Below are 23,164 nucleotides of genomic sequence, written 5' to 3' on the forward strand. Positions count from 1 at the left end.
TATAATTTAAAATGGATATTACTGAACTATGCCCCGTGTTTTTGTTTGCACATTAAATACAATTACTACATAATTAAAATATGTAATAAAGAAGACATCCACATAATTAGACCTTGCCTAAAAACAAAGGACACAGTCATTTTAGATACTATACAAAGTATTCCTACAACATCACTGTCTTTTAGAATGAGAGCTACACTCTCATTGGTAACTGTGCAAGAACAAAACAGTGTGAAAATGATCGATTTAACAAAATGTTATATATATTTTTATACCACACACACTCGCTCCCTCTCCTCTCCACTACCACGACTATGCGACTGGCAGAGCATGGATCATTTCTAAATATTTATTAACATAAAGGGTTCGGCTCTTGTTTTTTTTAGTGCTTTAAATGAAAGTGTGTCTGTTTGACTTGTATTTAGATGTGTCCAAAATGTCATCTCTCTCTCCCTGACCTAATTGTATTGATACTCTTGATTTATATGTATTTTAATTTTCTCTGAGTGTGTGTGTGTGTGTGTGTGTGTGCGTGCGTGTGTTTGTGTGTGTGTGTGTGTGTGTGAGAGAGAGAGAGAAAGAGAGAGAGTGAGAGAGAGAGAGATTTATGTATTCATGTATGAAATATAGCCTATTCATACTCTATAAATGATTTCTCTTGTTGTGTTTATATTTATAGTGTTTGTAAACACCTATCATACATCACATATATCATATATCAGAATATTCTATTACTGTTAATCCCACTATGAATATTAAAATACGCTGAACCGTGTCCTGTCCTTACACTGAGTGGAGCGGGCGACCGGGCCAAGATGGCGGCCCCACCGCTCGTCAGCGCCAATAGGCCCAACGTTCGATGAGGCGTCTACTCTTTATGTCTATGGTTGCTTCCCTTTCCCGGGCCACATTAACCAGCTCTCACTCTCACAACCTTTTTCCAGCTTCATTATAAGTGAAGCAACGTGCGGCAAGGGCCTGCAGGCAAAACCAATCGATCACAGAACACGGATCCAAAGCGCACTGTAATGACTTGGTGTCACTATACAGATGTTTTTATCACCTCAGATGAATTAGAATGGTTTTAACTCTTGAACACATCTTTAACTACCTAAAATACTTGCAAAAAATTGTTTTACTCTTTTTAATCTAATTTCACTAACATATTTATTCATATTTATACTATTTATTCTGTATTTTAATCATACATGAAATCACACTATCACATACGCCTGTATGAGTGAAAACCCGGTGACGTCATAAAGTGAGTTTGGAGCGTCTTTGCGCAGCCATGACTTAGTGAAGAAGAGTACCGTGCAAATGACTGTATTAGCTCCTAAATTTTATTGATGATAGAGTGTGGGTAGGCAAGGATCATAGCATGTAGAGCTGGTCGGGATTTTCGGTGCTGAAGTCTTGTCCTTATTCCACCCCGTCACCCTTGCTTCCTCTTCCCATCTGTCAGATCTGTCAGTCGCCTCAGATCCCCTTCTCTGGCAGCCAGCAGTCTACCCTGTTTCTGTCTCCACCGGCTTGCAGAGTGGATCAGTTCCCCTGGGATGCTAGCCAGCAGCCAGGGTGAGGCCCTTTCCGCAAGTCCAACTTTGTTGAGATCCAGGAGATTGTTACGAGCGTGCGTAAGCACAGGTTGCATGTCACTGCTGTCACAGCATCGTTCCTCCATTCTGACACTCCTGGTAGATGGATGCACAAGCAGACAAAGTCCGATAAAAAGTCCAATAAAAACGAGTGCTATTCAAAAAGGAATGTTATCACTTAGTTTGTTGACAAACAAGCACTAACAATAAACACACCAAATTGTTTGGAGCGAGCTGCGTGTCGCCAGCTGACGTGTGAGAATACAGCTTAAATCTTTAAAAAAAATAACAAAATAATTCTGCTATCCTCTCGTTCAATTCTACATCTACAATTCTACAGCAGCTCTCTGAATCATGTGTTTGTCAAGTGGCCCTCTATCACCAGTCAGAAGAGGAGTTGAGAGATTCAGCAGATTGTTGACACTGAACACATAACTTCCTGCCAAGAACACGTGGATTCTCCACCTCCATCCACCTCCATCAACCCCTTTTACCAACACCAACGCCTCTGATTATCACCCCAAACCCCATCTATGCCACTGTTCTCCCCACTCAACCATTGCCCCTCCTTCCCCCTTTTCACTGACCAGATGAAGGACCTGCTGGAAACTTACCTCAGCTCCATTCACTGATGTATGTGTTTTTGGAGCCAAAGAGGAACAAATAAAAGTACACACTCTTTAACATCAGCAACGTTAAAAATGACAGACAAAGCCAGAAATCATGGTGTAGCCATGGACCCAGACCTACCTGAATTTTAACAGCTTCCAATAAGGTAATTACAAAGTCAGAGTGAATTACAAGAATATCGAGGGTTAAAGGACTTATTTCTCAGCAGAATTTGGAAATACTTGTCAATGAATTTATCTGAAGCAGACTACTGTAATGGAGCAGCAATGAAGACAGCTGGGGATGAAGCAGGGGACAACGTCGTCTACAGCCACAGAGATGAACAGCAGCGACACAGCCGTATGTATAACGGCAGAGGCAAAACAGCAGACAAAGTGGCAGACAAAGCAGGAGACAAAGCAGCAGCGGAACCAATCAGCTGGTGGTGGAGTCACGTGATCCCCACCTTTAACTTTGGCCAGCTGATGAGCGTTCCCTGTTTTCAAAGCCAAACGCTGCACGGGGAGGAGGAAGGAGAGGGAGACCCACATCTACCACCCATTAAAAGAACCAGGGCTAAACGGTTCACGAAGCACTCAGTTGCTGCTCTGCTCGAGCAAACACCTGACCGTACTTATATGCTGCCGCCCTAGTGGTCAGAGGGCGCAATTAAGTGCTGCCATACAACGCTATTTCTGTGCTGCTAGACAAACAAACGTAGGGGCCACCACCTAGCTGCAGGAGCAACCAACTGTCACAGAAACCTGGGTTCAGGTACAGCAATGGTGCCTCGTGCTTGGCCGTGTGTTCCACCAAACACAGCTGGCAGTGTTCAAGAATGGGAGGCTAGCGAGGGATCATCCTGTTTCTGCATAAAAACTCATATTCTGACTACTTCCTCTTTAACTCACCAAGTCATGGACACTGTGGTTTCACAGGTTCCTATTTTGCACAATTTTGGGTTAATATATCTTGTCAGGATAGCAACAAACAGAAAATCCACATCCTGGAGGCTACGTGCATGTTTGTGTGCGAGTGTCTGTGTCAGCATGACTTGCACAAGTGTACTAATTGTTTACCTTTGGCTCATTTAGTTGATGCTTAAACTCTGATTATTCACTGTGGATGATTTGCTTTGAAGTTCTCAGAAGACTCTTATTAGTGACACCTGATTGGGGAGTGCAGTCAGCATCTTTAGCTGTACAAGGAATTTAAATCTTATTTAGAATAATGCTAGCTTGCAAATTGTTTGCAAATTAGCCATGAAGCAACCAACGCCAGATTCATGCTGCACGGCTGAGGCACAGCCAGCAGGCAACTTTTAGCCTCGGTTACGATGAGCTAACGTTACTTAGCAAGCAAGCTACGGTTAAGCTAGCTGTAACTTAACTACGCTAACTATGGATCTCACAGTAGTTGCTTAGTAACATTAGCTAATCCCAGGTCAGCCCTGAGAGTTTGGGTGAATTAGCTGAGGTTATCCACACAAGGCAGGGTTGTGCTGTGTCAGCTATGTTTGGAACAGGTTTGGATATTAGCAATTATCAAAGATCATGATTAAAGGTTGAATAGGTAGAATCTTTATTAAAAGCTGTATTTAAAAAAAGAAAAAAATACACCCACGGGGCATTTTGAGCGGTACAGAATGAAAGTATTGCGGTCTAAAGACGGATAAATACACCGTTTTTTGACAGCCTAGATCACAACTCTCCTGTTTCTACATCCACCTCAGGATGCCATCCTCTACAGTCCACTCCCTTCTGGACTTCTCCAGTGCCTTTAACACCATCCAGCCCCCTATACTACAGGACAAACTGAACAGGATGGGAGTGGAACCCTATCTGGTGGACTGGGTCAGAGACTACCTCAGCAGCACTGGAGCCCCTCAGGGCACAGTGCTGGCCCCTCTTCTCTTCACCCTGTACACCTCTGACTTCTGCTACAACTCGGAGCTGTGTCACATACAGAAGTAAGCCGATGACACAGCCATCGTGGGATGTATCAGGGGGGACAGAGAGGAGAAGTATCGGAGTCTGGTGGGGGAATTTGTTCTCTGGTGCCACACTAACCACCTACAGCTCAACACCTCCAAGACCAAGGAGCTAATCATTGATTTTGGGAGGTCCCGACCAAGACAACGACCAGTCCTGCTAGAGGGAGCTGAGGTGGAGGCTGTGGACAAATACCTCGGGCTGTGACTAGACAATAAACTAGACAACACACACCAGCCACCTGCACAGGAAGACACAAAGCAGGTTGTACTTCCTGAGGAGACTGCTGTCCTTCAACATCTGCATCAAACTGCTGTGGATGTTTTACCAGTCTGTGGTCACCAGTGTCCTCTTCTACACTGAGGTGTGCTGGGGGGGCAGCGTGTCCAAGAAGGACACTTCCAGACTGGATAAAGTGATCAGGCGGGCCGGCTCTGTGGTCAGCATGAAACTGGACTCACTGGTGACAGTGGCACAGAGGAGGACACTGGACGAACTAATGGACATTATGGACAATGCCAGCCACCCCCTGCACACCGTCACCAGCAGCCAGAGGAGCCTGTTCAGTGGAAGGCTGCTCCTGCCCAAGTGCAGGACCAACAGGCTCAAGAACTCCTTTGTCCCTCAGGCCATCACCCTCTACAACTCCTCACTCGGGGGGAGGAGGAAATAAAGAGGAGAGAAGGGAAGGAGTGGGAGCCTCTCACTGTGCAATTAACAATCTACTCTTACACACCTGGACACTTATCTTCTTTTCTTTATGCAATAACTATATCCACCACTTAAGTGCAATACTTTAATCTTACTGCTCATTTCTGTCATATACAGTCAAACATATTTGATCTTATACATTTCCTCTACATTTAACTGTGCGTCTCTATGTGCCCTGCGATAGACTGGTGTCCTGTCCAGGGTGTACCCCGCCTCACGCCTGATGTCAGCTTGGATCGGCTCCAGCCCCCCCGCGACCCCGACCCCCGGATAAGCGGTTGAAGATGAATGAATGAATGAATGAATGATTTAACTTTCTATGAATTTTATTTGACCTGTATTCTTACATCTACCTCATATATATTTAGCTAAGAGTTTATTGCTTACTGTTTATTGTTTTTTTATACTTTCTGTATTTATTTAGCTAAGAGTTTATTGGTTATCCTATACTGTATTTTTTATACCTCCCTTGTGTTTTTGTAAGCTTCTGGAAACTCAATTTCCTTGTAGGAGTTCATCCCAAAGGATCAATAAAGAAAAGTCTAAGTCTAAGTCTAAGTCTAAGTTCAGTTATTCTAGTGGTATATTATGCTAGTCTTATCCAGTCTATGGTTGGGGCCATTATAAAAACACAGGAGTAATAATGTGATGCCCATGTTACCACTTGATATTTTTTGTTGGTTGTTTTGAGTATGTCTATATATATAGTGAATTGTTAAACATGGCTGTTGATTTATGACATCATACTAATATTTCTTCAAAACTGTGCTGATGATTTGGCTTTCAAAAATGTTTATTACAGTACAGTTTGTTTAGTACATTATAAGGTAGAAGAAAAAGCTGTGGTTCATTCAATTCTCAATTTTAAATTTTTCTTCTTCAATAAGCACTACTGGTAGAAGTAGTGGTATGGTTAAAATCTTAACAATACCCGTCCCTACACTTTCATTTAATTTTTGCTTGTTTTCATCACGGCTTGTCATCGTTCAAAACAAAAACCCACAAAACACACACAAAACCTATCCAGATAAATCATGCCATCCGGATAGAGTGAATGCGTATGTGTAGGGACTCTTCTCATGCTGTTGCAGAGGTTTGCTGTTATTTTCAGCAGTATTAGTGGTTAAAAAAGACATTTGAATGCATTCACCGTACTGCCCCGAGCTAATCGGTGTTAGCCACATTCGATTGTTAGCAACTGTCTGGGATTTCTCAGTTAATATTTACACAAGAAAAAACTGTCTCAATGGTGAGAGTGTATTTGCCAAAAAAGACCCTGGGATGCTTTAAAGCCAGAATTACACTTTAAGATCAGAAAAGGTTGAGGTTTGAATTAGTACAGGTCCCTCAGGAGAATGTTCTGGGTTTTGAGACCCGTCCTCCACCCTACATGGATTTTAACGTTCTTGTTCTACGGGACTTGATTTCCTTCTTTTCTTCAATCATAAATTTGTCATCATCTGATAAACTGACTGATGACATGACATAATGTTGAGGACAGCAGGTCACATTCTAGCTGTCAGCTACATCACATGATGACTGAGCAAAGTGAAGGTTTGTATGATTCGTAAAGTTCATCTGAACTTGAGTTTTGGTACCCATCCTCCACCCTGACCCTCCACCCTACATGGATTTTAACATTCTTGTTCTACGGGACTTGATTTCCTTCTTTTCTTCAATCATAAATTTATCATCATCTGATAAACTGACTGATGACATGACATAATGTTGAGGACAGCAGGTCACATTCTAGCTGTCAGCTACATCACATGATGACTGAGCAAAGTGAAGGTTTGTATGACTCGTAAAGTTCATCTGAACATGTGTTTTGGTGAGTAAACCAATGACTGTGAAATGACTGAGTCATGGGTTTGGCAATTCCTGATGCAACGAAAGAAACCCCCGGACACTACCGCCATGCTTATACTTGACACTGCAGGGATTTATTTCCAATCAGTGATCTAATGTGTTTATTAGCAGTGATTTGCACTGTCTCTGCTCAGAATGGTTGGTATGGGGTTAAGGGAGTGAGATGATGTCATTTAAACTCCTGTAATATGTCGTTAATTCTACTTTGTGAATTTTACACGGAAAATCTGATAACCATCACATGAGGGGAAGTTCTGTAATCATTCATATTCATTCACTTACCTCCTTGGGATCAATTTGATCGGAATTTGATTGATGTTCAACTGAGGGTGGTTGTCTGATCGTCACACCAAAGAGTGAAGTCTTAAGCAGTGCAGTAGCTATTTTCCTAAAGATCCTTTTTGGCAGCTTTCAAGCCTTTTATTAGATAGGACAGACAGGAAATGGGGTGAGAGAGAGAGGGTGAGACACACAGCAAAGGGCCGCAGGTCGGAGCCGAACCCACGGCCGCTGCCTCGAGGACCTTCAGTCTCTTTACATGGGGCAAATGCTCCAACCACTGAACCAACACAACCGAGGTAGCCTTTTTATTGTTCAATCACGTGTTGAGATCAGAAGTCATAGCTAAGTACAATCATATATGCTGTAACCTAGGGACATAGAGGAGAATGTGTCTGATAACCCTGACTGAGGCTTCCTCCTTTGGTTGGTTGGTTATTGTGGCTACTATATCCCTGAGAGTCGCTAACAGCCGGATGTGGCTAATACTGATTAGCTAAGGCGAGCATGGGGGACATATAAAAACGTCTTTTTTAACCACTAATACTGCTCAAAATAACAGCAAACCTCTGCAGCAGCATGAGAAGAGCACTTACACGGAAAACAAAGCACCAATGGGCTCCTTCCTGTTGGATTGACTTTGGTAATACACTTGAATGGACTTTACTATGAGAGGAGCTGGTACAGGGGCCAGTAGGTAAGTCTTTAAAACACTCTTTTAATAAAGTCTGGGAACACTAACTATGTTGTTGGTGCTTTGTTTTCTGTGTAGGGTCTCTTCTCATGCTGCTGCAGAGGTTTGCTGTTATTTTCAGCAGTATTGAGCCTTATGCCTTCACCATACTGCCCTGAGCTCATCAGTGTTTTAGCTGCATTCGGCTGTCGGTGACTCACCAGGGAACAAAAATGGTCTCGATGTCTTATTCGATGAGTGTAATTGTACTTTGCACCGGAATTTCACTTTAACCTGGAGTGAGCCCTGGCATTCGACTTCCTTCAAAAGTCTTGGGCCATGAACCACACGTGGCCCGAGGCACAGTGGCAAACCAAGGCCCCAGGGTACTTGCCCCAGGGTATATTTCAGCAATGAGTGACCCGGTGACCGATTTGACTGGAAAGAACATCTGACATATCTCTCTGTCAAGTCTCAGCAAGAATGTGTGACTCTTTGATGGTCTTATCTACCAGTGTTTCTAATGAAACTAGACAATCCAATTTCTTCCCACTAATTATTTAATAGATTTTTTTTTTTTTAAGGTAAACCTTTGTGAAATACTCAATGCTTTGTTTGTGGGTATTCAAGAACCAGACAGATCATATTGCTGTAACACACATGCATGTTTATTGCACATCAAACCAGTGGCCATACGTTGGAGAATGACAAGAATGTAATGACAATACGATGTCTAGACCTCCTATTGTCCCAACTCCAGGTCATATTTCTTTCCCTATGTCCTACTCTGCCTCTGATTGGCTTACCCTGGTTTTTTTACACAAACCAATCTCACTCCTTGTTCCTAAACCCAACCAACAAAGGCAATGAGTACTAGCCAGTCAGCATAGGGAAGGTCATGACTTCTTCATTATAGGAAAAGAAAATTAGCCTCCCCCAGACATTACGTAACAAGAAACACAGTCCATCAAAACAACTGTGGTGAGAAATCCTGAATTACACACACACACACACACACACACACACACACACACACACACACACACACACACACACACACACACACACACACACACACACACACACACACACACACACACACACACACACACACACACACACACACACACACACACACACACACACACACACACACACACACACACACACACACACACACACACACACACACACACACACACACACACTTGTTAATTGTGAGGTCCACTGACCAGCCTTTTTAGAGCTTTTAACTCCCATCTTCATAAGTGAATAGCATTTGCTCAATTGTCCAAGTAGACCAAATGTCTAAAGCACTGCTGCTGTGTTTATTACAGGGTTGGGTAATTGCACTAAAATAGGGAGGACTGAGTACACCGGTTGCAGTTTTTTGTGTCATTTTTGACTGGTCTCCCCTAGAAGAAGCCATGGCCGCCACTCTGCAGACATTTTCACATGTTACTCAGTAAATGAAAGATTTTTTATATTTAACCAGACATGGTGATTGTTGAAACAGATAAAAGACTAACCAAGACGGGTTTGGTGAGTTTCGTTTCTATCTAGTTTCTCATAAAGCAATGAGACATCTTAGTTCAGTGAAAGAGAGAAACTTGTATTCAGATATATTTTATATTTTTCTGTTTAATAAGGAAAATAAGTGCTAAAATATGTCTTTTCTTTACAGATTGTGAGATTTTTCTTATTTATTAGCGAGACGAACTCGCTGTTTTAACACACTTCCCAGCTGGGTTGCTGCACACGGCCCTGGGCCAATATATCGGCAATCACTGGTTACTGTGACGGTGGCCAGTTGGACATTTTTAACATATCGCCGAAGCCTAGCCTATTACACTCAAAAATACAAGAGGACCAAATACAAGAAGAGCAAATAACAACTTTTCGACTTTACCGTTGTTACAGCCTCATCAGTAATAGAGCTATAAATATAAATGAAGTCCTGAGGGTGGCGCTAGAGGAAACTATGAATGTACTACGCTAAATGAATGGCATTCTGACAGTTCAATTTAAAATGAAACAGGGATATTTTGACCTGATGGTGACTCTAGAGGGAAGATCAGGGGGTCACAAAACATTCAGCATCATCCTCCGGGAACCAAGAATATCAAGGCCGGGTGTGATCTCAGATCCTCAACTACTGTGTACTATTCTATTATTAGCATGTTGGGATGTGAGATCACGCTCGGGATTCCCTTTGAAAGCCTTACAACATTACACACAGCTATGACTCACACTAGTTGCACAATCACTGGTGCGGTAAACTGGCCAATTAAGGACTTTACATCATCAGTAGTTAGTTACACATTATCAAACATTAGTCATACAAGTTGGTGAGTAAGTCCTTTGACTATGAATGTGACCTGTTTTCCTGAAGGTCAGCAGCTCTGTCAGCTCATCACAGATCACAGCAAACAAAATCACTCTGTTTCCAATTGTTTTCAACTTTCTTGTACAACACAATTGCAAGGATGTTACACAAATTACATGTCATAGGTCTACTTTTGTGGAGACGGTCTGAAATTATTTTCAGCAACTGGTGGATGTTCAAGCTTTACCTTGCTTTTAGGCCTCGTAACCCGGTCTGTCCACCCTACATGCTTTGGGAGTTTAGAGGATCCCCTCTGTCAGAGAGCTGGAAGCTACCAGTCAAATGTACGTGTGGGAGCTGACTACTTTGGACTCATCATTAGTAACTACAATACATAGTTACGGAAATCCCTGAAATAAAAAAACAAGACAGATCCGGAGAACTTTCCCACAGTAAGGATGTCACAGTGTGATGGGTGGTTCCAATAAGTGGTTCCCACATGACTGTTCATTTCCTCAGCAGTTATCTGTTGCCTCTGTCATCTACTTTCAGCATTGTTGCAACAGTTGTTTTTAGGTTAACAGCACTTTGTACCTAGCTGTTCGCTTGAAAGAAGTTTAGAAAAGCTGGCTAAATTGTTGGCCAGTTTACAATTTCCTATTTTTCTGACAGCTCGTGTATTTCGCCCCATCAAACTCTGTTGTAGCCATGTCACTGTGTTCACAATTACCCTTCTATGGATCATGCAAGGTCTCAGGTCTTTGAAGGCCTCATCAATGCTGTGTTAAAACACAAATGTAAGATTTAGAAGAATTCAAGTTCACACACAAAAAAAAAACTGCGCTGTTAACAATGAGGAAGTGTAGCCCCGACTTTGGCCTCATCATGCTCACTCACACATTACTGGAATCAGAGGAAGTCTGTAATGATCCACATGGCCACATCAAACAAAACTGTTGCAAGCTCTGTTGCAATTTCCTCCCATGACATCTGTATTTATAGAAACCTTCCCAACAGACAGGTTTGCATAAGTGTTTCAGATACAATAAGTGTACTAAATGCACACAAATAGTGTGTGTGTGTGTGTGTGTGTGTGTGTGTGTGTGTGTGTGTGTGTGTGTGTGTGTGTGTGTGTGTGTGTGTCCTGTTGCTTGGTCCATTAGCTCAGCAGTTCAAGGTAGGTGACAGGGACTTTGCCCTTTTGGTTTCCCCGTTCTCCAACCAACCAGTCAGGGTCCATTCCTGGTACAGTGTATACAGTAATGAGCTGGAGAAACAAAAACACAAAACAAAGGAGGACATTTGAAGACACATTTTATTTGACCACTATGAAGCTCTTAACACAAAATCAAAAAGAAAACCCATGTAATACTGAGGTTGTTTCTAAAGGAAAAGGAAAGCGATACATTGCACCCCATGCGGTGACATATCTCCGTCTTTCCACTCATCAGCCTCAGACTCTTGGCTACAGTGTGTTTTGGAATTTTTCTGACCTCAAGGTTCAGTCAGCTTCAGTCTAATGTCCCTCCTTATCTGCCACTTCCTCTAAGGTGTGGTAAGACCAGGGCCAAAAGCAGAACAGGAAATGGAGTGGGCCAGATCACATAAATAAAGTCCAGTAGGTAGCATGGCCAGCAGGCTGACAACCGCATTCTCCAAGCTGATAATGATGCACCTTTTACCAAACACTTCACTGTCATTAGCCAAGCCATGCAGCTTCACTCTTTATTGTTATTTGCAAGGTACTTGAATAAACAAATATATGAACAATTGAGATGGATTGAAGGTATGGAGTAGATATGATCCAAGCCTACCTGTCCATCCTAACAGGTGTTACCTTAAATTTACCTCTAGATCACCTTAATACAGCTCATCCGTTCAAGACCACGTTTTCTAACTTTGGAGGTTTGTCTAACTCAGACTTCTGAAGATGATATTAGCATTACCCGAACTTGATTTTGCCTACCATCTCTTACATTGAAGTTGCCCTAAAAATAAATCACTTCATGGCCAATGTGGACAGGTGGAATGATTAAAGCTATCAATCATTCTTTAAACGCACATGTGGGAGCGTGAATATTATATATATTATATATAACAGACTTGTGAACCTACAGCATCCTTTAATGAGTACACATTAAAATACAGAGTTTGAATGCCTCACTAATCATGTTTTATATATTGTACTATTATGAGGGCAACGTTGTTTTCACTAGCATCTTTGCATGAACCAGACTTAAAGCTTTGGTCTACGATTTGGAATATTGGTAATTATTATTAACATTGTTTATACAGTGATTATGGTCCTGTAGTCTGATCTACACAATATGAAATGAGCAAAAAGGACAAAAAAAATCCATTCAGTCTATCAGCTGTAGGCCTGCATAGAAATTGACCAATGGGTCCCGGAAGGTACCCTCCGTCCAATCAACCCGTCTTCCCTGCTCCTCGTCCCCTCCCCCTGCGTCTCCGTAAACTCTGAGCAGCTAGTGATTAGCTTAGCAACTCTGCTACCAGAGCGTCTGTTACCATGGAGAAGGGAAAAAACGATACCAGCAAGTGGCCTCTGCTCGCCCCAATGGAGAAGGTTAGAGAAGTGAAAAAGGCTGAAATGTGACCTCCACAGGAACCAAAGAGGAGTCAACATCGGGGATTCCTTTGAGCGGTGGTGGTGAAGGCTACGTCAGGATTTGGGACTGAAAACAGATGCTGAGTCAGCAGACTTTTTGTTCAACAGGTAATTTTTGTGATTTATTTTGGTAGATGTTTCATAAACAGCCTCCATTAGTCTGTGCCAATACTGACTTATGACTGTGAATGTCCCCGATCTGATAAACACCTATATCAACGGTGTTTAGCCGGCCGGCTTCTTGGTCTTCATCTGGTTTTGACATTGTTCTATGCATTGACCATTTAGTTTTCCGTCTGGATAATGTGTCTATATCTTCTAGATGTTTGTTATTTATCTAGATCTAGATTTTTATAGTTTTAGGTTCATTGGTTCATTTTCTAGTCATACATTTTTTTAAATAGTTTCATGTGTGTCTCATTGGATTTTATCCACCCTTATTTTTGACTGAGGGAGAAAAAGCTGATGTCTATTAGATTCCATGTCTGTGGGGGTGATTTCTGGGATTGAGTGCAGACTTGCACTCCCTCTTACTCACAAATAACTGTTTGCCTGATGAAGGTCTAGTATAGCAATGTTGCTTTATTAATATTTTTTTGCAAGTAAGACAAAGTGCTGGAATTACAACTTTTTTTCGAGGACTGACACTAAAATAATCAGACTAATTCAAAGAACAGCAAGAGACGCGGTTCATGACCAAATTAAGAACCGGCTCCATCACCGTGCTGTAATCTACGTCATTTCCTCCCTCCTGCACCTTCGCTGTTCTATTTACTGCGACAGACAAAAGATAGTTCATTTTCATAGTATTTGCCGTCCGGGCAGTCTCAAGGTATTATCAGTTTATGAGGACCATTTTTGTTAAATGTGTGGTATACTCTGTACTCTCTTCTCTAACTGCAATCAGCTGTCTGGTCTCAGGGGACCCTTTATTTCTACGTGACAACAGACATGTTAGTGTGTGGGCTGACTCAGAATATCCTATTGTACCTCATCAGCCAAGAGGGAGAGCTCGCTGGTATCATGGGCGTCGTAGTCATACAGGACCTTGGCCTTCCTGGTGCCTGTGACAGGGAGCTGTGTCTGCTCTATAGCCAGGGCGCTGGGCTTTTGGCTAGAAGAGGAGGAGACTGTGGTCCCTGGAGATGATGGTCCAGACAGGAAAGCAGAGGAGACAGGGTCTGGACAGACAGCTGCAGGAGGGTGGGGGGCGCTGGCAGCATTAGCACATCTGCTCAAAAACAAAGGGAAGGAGTAAGTTACTAAAAAGTGGGTTTCCAATGAAAACAACACAGCAGTCACATCCAGATGTGTGTGTTATTTGTGTTCCACATTAAAAGAATGGAAAAAGAGATGTGTCTTGATTTGGCTGTGGTGCTGCTGTCTGAACAGCTTCCTACTGTTCCAGGGGAAAGACAGATCTGGAAGCTTGGCTTTATGGTGTTTATAGAGATTTACCATTTACCCATGCTGAAAAGGTTAAGTAAAATAAAGGTGTTATTAAGACAGAAACCTCCTCTTTTGTCAACATTTGCATCAAACAAACATCTTAAAATGTGTGAAATTCAAGGATGAATTACCGTGTCTAAATAATGTGGTTTTATGGATGTTGTGGACTATCTTAAAAAAATGATATATTATTCACAGATTCACTCCTACTCCTAGTCCTTTTGTGTGGCACTACAGGAAATATTAAAAGCAGCTGTACTTGATATACAGAACATTAATATACTGTAGAAACAAATAATATTTTCTATGTTGGAGCAGGGCTCGACAGTAACAGTTGCCAGGTTTCCATTGGCAAACCTTTAGAGAAATTGGCAACCCTTTTTTGGTCTTTGGTTGCCATCAGAAGTGGTTTTTATATAGAAAATGTGTCACATTTGTGTCCAGGTAAAGGCTGCAATTTGACGTCCTGTCTCTGTGAAACCGAGGCGTGATATTCCTCCTTTCCCAAAAGACGTCTTTCTGTGAATCACAGAGTTGGGCGCACACAGTGACGTACAACAAATGCGTCGGAAGAAGTTCGCCCTGTGATCTGATCATTCAGGAAAATAATATTTTTCAGACAAAAAACAGGTCAACTAACCCGTCAACAGATGAACCTGAACAACAATACAAAAAGAAGATTTGTAAACTTTGATTGTTACTAATTCAACTTCTTCTCTGGAGTTGTTTGTGCTTTGTCATCTTGCAGGTCTCTGCTGATGGTGGTGGTGCCTGCTGCCGTGGTTCTACATGACGCTTCCTGCTACTATTATAATCTATCACCTTAGCTGTGCTTGTTTCTACTATTCTGCTGTATTAACTGCCATAACATATAAGTCATATTCACATTACTACAGATATTATTATAGTTACTGGAAGTGTGTCTGTCTCTGTCTCTCTGTCTGTCTTTGTCTCTCTCTGTCCATCTGTCTGTCTTTTCTCTCTTTCTCTCTCCTTTTCTTCCTCCCCAACCGGTGCAGACAGATGTCCGTCCTCCACAGAGCTGGGTCTGTCCCACGTTCCTGTCTGTTATAGTGAAGGTTTTCGTTGCCACCGTACTCTACGGGGGAATTGTTGGGTCTATGTAAATCATAAATAAGTCAAAGAGTGTGGTCTTTACCTACTCTGTAAAGTGTCCTGAGATAACTTTTGTTAGGATTTGGCACTGTAAATAAAATTGAATTGAATTGAATTGAATTGTTAGGCTGTTGAATAACTGCACAGGATCATATACATCTTATCTTACAGGTGGCAACCATATGGTAACCATATTTTCATTGTTAACCAAATTAACGAGTTAGCATTGAGCAGTGGAGTAGTGGCCCTGTTTGTGTTATAATCAGGGTTTTTCTGTTGTGATAGACGGTCATGTTAGTGCATGGTATTTAACAGTTTGGGGTGAGAGCCATGTGGAGACAATCCCAGACCAGTATTAAGAGTAAAGCTCTCATTAAATATCTCACGTTATTGAATAAAAACTGATGAAAGTAAGTATAAATGCTGATGTATCAGTGATGCATCAGCCTGAGTAAGCAATGCTCTACAGTTAACCCTGTTGATATATTAAAATCACAAGCATACAGATACCAAGACACCAAGAGCACAATATTGACGAGCTTGTGTTAGTCCCTGTCTTGTGTTAGTCCCTGTCTCTTTCCAGTTCACACCCTGGCCTCAGAAAGAATCTGCACCGCTTAGAGATACTCAGAGGACTTAGATACTTAGAGAGCCTATATTGTTATTTATTGTTATTTCCCAACAACCATCAAACTGGAGAGGGTAAGCGTTTTATGAAGTGAGTCTATGAATGCTGAAAAGATTTAAGGACTGATGCTAAACTAGGCTACTTGAACTGTCTGAAAAGTCATTTTATTTATTAAAGCTGCAGTCGGCAAGTCTGGCAGATTGAGCTGACTCAGTCAAATTTGAAATGTTTACAACTCACGCCCCTCCCCCTCTACCACAGAGCTCCTCCTCTCCCTCCCATCGAGTGCTCGTCAGTGCGTGTGCACCAGATTCGTATAAACGTGCCTGTGTCTTCTCTCATCAATAAACAGCATGGAACTACACGCAACACGTAGGTAGGCTGGCTAACTAACTCATAGATAGCAACTGCTAACGTCATTTAGCGTATGCCTAGCTTGAGGCGTGTCCCTGTTATATTGTCACATGCGGGGGGGGGGGGGGGGGGGGTCTGTGGCCTGACCTGACAGTCAGCTCGAACACATCCCACAGTCTGCCTGAAATCAGACAGAACTGTCAACTAGTTAAACTGTTTCCGTCTTCAGTCTGACATTGCCTGCACTCTAAAAAAAAAACCACAAAGTACTTTGCATATAGTAAATTATTGAAATAAGTTAAAACGAAAGCTGTCCGTGTCTGTTCTTACTGTTTTTCTTAGTTTGCCACAGATCTTTGGCCAAGTTTTGTGATTGTAGCTGAAGACAGAACCAACACCTGTCCCTACCAAAGGTAAATCTACATGGCAATTAGATTCTGATAACGAGTCAGTTCACAGACGTTGGGATGCTCAGAACTATTTTCACACCATTTCACAGCTGCAATAGTAGCAATCAGACTGTATGGTAGCAACAGAGTAGGTTACAGCTAAGCCGCCACCTCAGTGACTCCCTGGTTGATCCAATCAGGAAGTGCCAAAAACAGTTCTCTGTGTGTCCACTAGGGGCTCTCATGGGGCACCCAATGTTAAACAGGCCGTTTTCACAGCATAATTAAACCTGTTTAAGGCCTGGGACAAAAAGGAGGTTAAAGTTTATGAATAATTAGGGGCATGGTCGTTTGAGTGACAGCTAACCTCTGGTCCTCACTTCTCCTCTGAGGTAAACATCATCAGATGGACGTATCTGCCTCCCCCCAACCTCACATACATGGCCTTTTTTGGTAAGAGTTTTGTCACAGTGGAAGGTGCTTCATAGAGCCCATTTTACCAATGCTAAATTAGCTAAGATATACCTTAGTCACAGTGACACTTGTAACCGCTGTAAGCAGTCCCCAGCCGACCACACACACATGTTCTGGACCTGCCTGAAGCTTGCTGAATTTTGGTCTGATATATTTCAAACCCTCAAACAGGCTCTTAACACAAATTTGGAGCCCAATCCCCTGACTGCTCTTTTTGGGCTCCCTCCATCTAAAAATCCGCCCATTACTACACAACGTGCCGTGGCCTTCACCACCCTGTTCACCAGACGTAACATTCTCCTTAAATGGAAACATGTTTCTCCACCGACTCACAATAGTTGGATATGTGAAATTTTACAGTGTCTAAGGTTAGAGAAGTTATGGTTTTCACAGAGGGGATCTTTGACAGCATTCCACAAAACCTGGGACCCACTGCTGCTTTTATAAGTAATAGAATCACTGTTATTCCTGACGATGCTGAGGACACTAGTCCTAGTGCTGGAAGGAGAGACCCCCTCCCCCCTTATTTATTTTTTTGGTTGTTTTTCTCTTTCTTCAATTGCGTTAATTAGTTTTGCTATTAGTTTTACTTTATCTAATGTTGTTGTGTTGTTATTCGGTTACTTGTTTTTTCTTTTTATTACGACCGTGTCTGACGTGGGTTGTTGGTGAGGTAGTGGGATTCATATTTTTCTGTTTTTGTCTGTGGTTTTCTTTTTTTTCACCTTAAAGCAGATGTACTGTACTTGTGTTTTACCTGTTTCTGTGTTCTGGTTTGCAAAAATCAATAAAAACGGGTACGCTAAGTCCATTTTTTCAATCCGATCAATGAGCTTCAGTGTATGTGTGTTCACTTCTTGACTAAGAGCAGAATCTGTTCATGCATGTGTTGTCACTCTGTCAATAAATAAAGACCAGCTTGAGGAAGTGGAAAGAAAAATAATTGTAAAACCCATGTTACATCACAGTAAAAGTGGTGCTTACAACAGTGGTCAAACAGTCAAAACATCTCAAGTGTCTGCCGCTTGGAAACAGAAAATGATGAATAAGAGGGTGCTGTGATCGTCTTGGATTTGAGAGGTTTTGAGGAAATGGGGCCTTTGTATTTCTTATCAGACACAACAAGGCCACACACAGTTTAGGTCAGAATATTATTGCATTTGCGTACGCATTAAGTAGTGTAAGCACTCATCTGCGTCAAGTCGGTGGATATCTCTGAGCTCTTCCCATAAGATAAATATTACAACACAGAACTTCCATATCCTGTCACAGACAGTCATTACCCTTTGGCCCGAGTGACTGAGTATTACTCTAAACTAATCCAGTGTGTTAGACACATGTTACAGATGAAGCTGCCAACAGCAGTGAATCCTCACTTGTTGAGCTCCCTCTGAAGGTCCTGCATGTAGTGATGACACTGGGCGTAGTAAGTAGCCTGAGCTTCTGCAAAATCCTGCAAACAACGCAGGTGGTTGAGCTGAGGGGAGAAAGGAAATGAAAAGATCAACTCACTGAGTGGAATCCCCGGCAGAACACAAACATCTATCCATATATATATAAATAATCAGAATACTCTGATTTCCTAATTTCCGTCAAAAGCTCATCATTCAGTGCGTTTACGTGCAGTTTAAAAACATGATTATATTCGGGTTAAGGGCATACTCTGGTTTCTCAAACACCATGTAAACACCGTACCTCGGGTCAAATCGGGGTTTTAATAACCCGGTTAACCTGTTTTTTTCAAAGGTAAAAACATCCAATATAGGAATATGTGGGGGAAATAAGCTGCCCAAGCCAAAGAGCCTGCTAACAGACAGTTAACTCAGGCAGTATGTCCAACTGGTTAAAAGACGCTAGGCTCCAATAGCACGATACGTACACACAGGTGTTCAAAAGATGTATTTTTCCTATAGACTCCCGTTTCATAACTGCCTGCAAACTGTTCATCTTCTCTTGTGCAGTTTATACCCGACAGAGCAGTATAAAGCTACTAAAGCTAAGTACAGCAATGGTACAAAATGTGTGTGTCAAAGTTAACCGAAGCCGAACTTGAAGCAAATAATGTGCGACATTTACTTCTCCTGCTTGGTCTGTTGCAGAAAAGAAAAGCTCGTTCATCTTTTTAAGAGCATTGAGGTGTTGAGTAATTCACAATATTTCTGGAAATATGTGCATTTCAAAAAACATGTATAACAGTGATTCATGCTGCTCATTTCCTCTACAACACTTCTCTGGGCAGGATGGTCTGGTGACTCTGACAGTGGAACAGTTTTCCATCAGGGCTGGCTCACGGAAGCAGTCTCAGGGTCAACCTCCTGCACTCACATGTGTGCTGCTGATGCCTTCCAGCAGCAGTCTAGTGACCTCAGCTTGACGGTCAAATTCCGTCTGAGCCACATGAAGCTCGTGCTCTGCCTGCAGGTGGAAATGACAGGGCAGGAAGCAAGCATTAAAAAGGACTGTGCAAACACGTCATGCTTTTCAGAAATCATTTAGACACAAACAGATTGCCACACACACTGTCCACTAGTGAAGGTACTTACTTTGTCAACTTCCTCACTCAGCAGCTGAGAGAAGCAGCATGAGAACAGAAAAAAAAGCATTCAGTCATGAACCGTTATGGAGCCAAGATCTATAAACTGTGTCTGTGCTTCACTCTAGCCAATCTGACACTATAAGGGGAGCTACAGAGGTAGACGGATGCTGACTCTAAATACAGGAGTTTCTCTCTCTGCAGAAACGTTGTTTAGTGGGTTTCTGTTACTATGACAATCTCTCCCTGAATCTAATGGTCAATTTCATCTTTTCTCGCACCAACTTTAAAAATTACACTCAAAAGTCGAGTTTATTAAGTCTCATTTATTTAATGCAACTCAATTTGATGGGTTTATTAAATTCATCAACCGTGTGAGACAATACAATATTTTCAATTATATATTCTATAGGCTGGACATCCAACGGTGCCCTCAAGGGGATCAATTTTTCATATATCTGTATAATTCAAACATTATTCAGTCCTCTCTGTACTTAGACAGGCCCATCTGTCAATTCAGGTATGTTAAGCTTCACTTAAACCTTAACCTGCATGAGAGCTCTTCTCAGATTTTGTCAAGTGCCCTATTGATTGAAATGTATTTATTTATTTTCTCAGAAAAAAAATCAAATCCAACTCTTTGAAACTCAAAGCTGCTCTGTCCACAACACTCAACACCAGGAGTGTCCAGTCCTGCTCCTGAACGGCCACTGTCCTGCATGTTTTAGGTTCCTCCCTGCTCCAACACACCTGACTCTTACGATTTTCAAACCTGTGACGAGCTTCAGCTGCTTGATAACGAGCAGATCGTTAGACTCAGGTGTGTTAGAGCAGAGAGAAACCTAAAACATGCAGGGCAGTGGCCCTCCAGGAGCAGGGTTGGACAGTCCTGCCCAACACAATTCTGATCTCTGGCAGCGGTCAGTGTTTTGAGGACAGCTGCTCTTCCAGGTGCAATTTTCAGGAATGGAAGTTGAGTTAAGGATGTTTTCTCTTACACTAAGGAATTATACTTAAAGTGTAATTCTGCCGTAAAATCATCCCAGGGTCTTTTTCGGCACTTACATTCATCAAATAAACCATTGAGACATTTTTTTTTTGTGTAACAACTATTAACAGAGAAATCCGAGAGAGTCTCTAACAGCCGGATGTGGCTAACAATGATTAGCTCGGGGCCGTATGGTGAAGCAACGTCTATTTTAACCACTAATACTGCTGAAAATAACAGCAAACCTCTGCAGCAGCATGAGAAGAGTCCTTACACAGAAAACAAAGCACCAATGGGCTCCTTCCTTTGGGATTGACTTTGGTAATCCACTTGAATGGACTTTACTATGAGAGGAGCTGGTACAGGGGCCAGTAGGTAAGTCTTTAAAACACTCTTTACTAAACTCCGAGTTCACTAACTACATTGTTGCTGCTTATATTAACCTGAGCAACAAAGAAGAGTAAGGGGGGTAGGGCTGGGTTTAAAAACGTAGTTTTCCAATTCAAACCGATCTTCATTTAATCATCCAATATCAATTCATAAAAATCTTTTTGTTCAGTCTTCTAAATTTTGGCTTAACGCTCAAAAGTTAGGAGTAACATCTGGCCTCAAGATATCTGAATGAAAAGAGTCTGTAGAGTTTTTACGTTGTTGTGTTGACTGTTGTTGTGTGTTCATATTAAATAAAAAGGGCATGAATATAAATGCTTTGGTGTCAGTTTTTCATGCAACATAAATCATTTTAATGAAGCACCAGGTCAGAGTGTTTCCTGAAATGTCCCTAATCAGAAAATAGACCTGAGAGCAAAACTACTGACATGTCAGTCAAGATATATTTGTATTGCAAATAACATCATTTTTTGATTAAAGCTTGATTTAAGTCATAATCCATAAGATTTGAGATATGTTGTTTCTAGCGGCCTCTGTGGCAGTAAGATGTAACTGCAGGTGTGTCTGTTCTTTCAGAGCCTCCATCTTGTCACATTCACGGTCACTAAGTGTGTTGACTTTTTTTTTTGCTCTTTATAAACTTTATTGAGACATTCACCTCTCTACTTCCAGTCCATTCCCTGTGACACACACACACACACACACACACACACACACACACACACACACACACACACACACACACACACACACACACACACACACACACACACACACACACACACACACACACACACACACACACACACACACACACACACACACACACACACACACACACACACACACACACACACACACACACACACACACACACACACACACACCAGAGTCACTAACATGGTGAAAAAGTGCTTTCATTAGTGGGTCATAAGATCAATCCCCATTGTTTAAACTCACTCTTTGATGGATAGGAACTTAGAAGACATTTAAATAGATAAAAATCTTACGGATTATAACTTTAAAGTGAATCAGAAACATCCCTGTTTGCTGTTGAGCTGAAATTGTTGTTGATTTCCCCAAAATTGTTGGATTTGCAAACAAAACTTGTTGTGTTTGATTGCGTAATAAAGCAACAAAAGTAACCCCATACAGTAAGGGCTCACGTTTGTATTTGAAATGATATTATTGTGCATTTTCCAAACAAGAATGTGTAGTTGGAGACAACCTGTTTTCCCTGTGAGTGTGGGCAGCATAAATACTTTTGTGTGAGACAGCTGCTGCTGTTGGCCATCAGCCTGAACTCTCTGTGACCTTTCCTCTACATTCTGCAGCTGCACGCCGATGAGCGCTTGTCGTATTGCGCCCCCCTGTGTTAAACATGGCTCATTATGGAAACCGTCTTTCCCACTGGATAAAATGTAAATCCTGTGCAAGAATATTAGTCTATACATTTTGGAAATTGCATGTGGAAAATAAAATAAAAGTCATTATGATTTGTCATCTTAAGTTCTTTCCTTTAGAACTAGTCTTTTCTTCTTTCCCTTCTCTGTCCTTTGGTTTGTGTCACTTGGTCTACATACAGCTCTCAGGAGAAATGTTGTTGGTCATCATCACCTATTTCCTTTTATGCATCACTTGAAAACAGACCATTTGCTTGTCATTGTCTGGCCACATTAATATTGAATCGTCCTCCATTTCCCCAAACTTTTAAGGAAAAATACAAAGTGGCAAAGTGACCATGCCACATTATCAGGTGAGACAAGGGGTGGATAACAAAGTCTTTACCACAAAACACAAACTAAACCACTGGAGACTAACCACTGACTACCACCATTAATAAACAGCCAGACTGACAGGGTTTGAATCCTAGACAGATGCTTATGTGTACAACCTTCCTCTGCTCTGATACACTGGGATCCGTCTCCACATCCCAGCTCTCCCAGCCACTCTGCAGCTGGTTCAGTCACAGAGCCAACACAAAGAACACCATGCTGTCACACCTGCCTACCAGTGTGTTCACTCACACACATTAAAATTTTACAGTATTTCTCTTTGGTTTGATGTCAAATAAAAACAGAAAGTATGAACATTCAAAGGGTCCGGACAACAATTAAAGTGAACATGCACAAACATGCCCATGTCATAAGTATCATAT

At 41.8% G+C, this 23,164-nt stretch overlaps 1 protein-coding gene across 1 annotated transcript in view; it reads right to left on the bottom strand.

Annotated features, from left to right (window-relative positions):
- Positions 1 to 10,430: 10,430 nt before the first annotated feature.
- Positions 10,431 to 23,164, bottom strand: part of LOC310959169 (endophilin-B2-like) — a 22,905-nt gene continuing 10,171 nt past the window's right edge. Inside the window, exons 6-10 of the mRNA XM_083930418.1 lie at positions 19,639 to 19,662; positions 19,421 to 19,510; positions 18,472 to 18,572; positions 13,676 to 13,916; positions 10,431 to 11,323 (exon numbers count right to left, since the gene is read on the bottom strand). Of these exons, the coding sequence (XP_083786544.1) occupies positions 11,216 to 11,323; positions 13,676 to 13,916; positions 18,472 to 18,572; positions 19,421 to 19,510; positions 19,639 to 19,662 (564 nt within the window). The 3' untranslated portion in view covers positions 10,431 to 11,215. The remainder of the gene's footprint in view (positions 11,324 to 13,675; positions 13,917 to 18,471; positions 18,573 to 19,420; positions 19,511 to 19,638; positions 19,663 to 23,164) is intronic.

Source organism: Echiichthys vipera, assembly GCF_963691815.1.
Source record: "Echiichthys vipera genome assembly, chromosome: 16".
In the NCBI taxonomy this organism is placed as follows: domain Eukaryota; kingdom Metazoa; phylum Chordata; class Actinopteri; order Perciformes; family Trachinidae; genus Echiichthys; species Echiichthys vipera.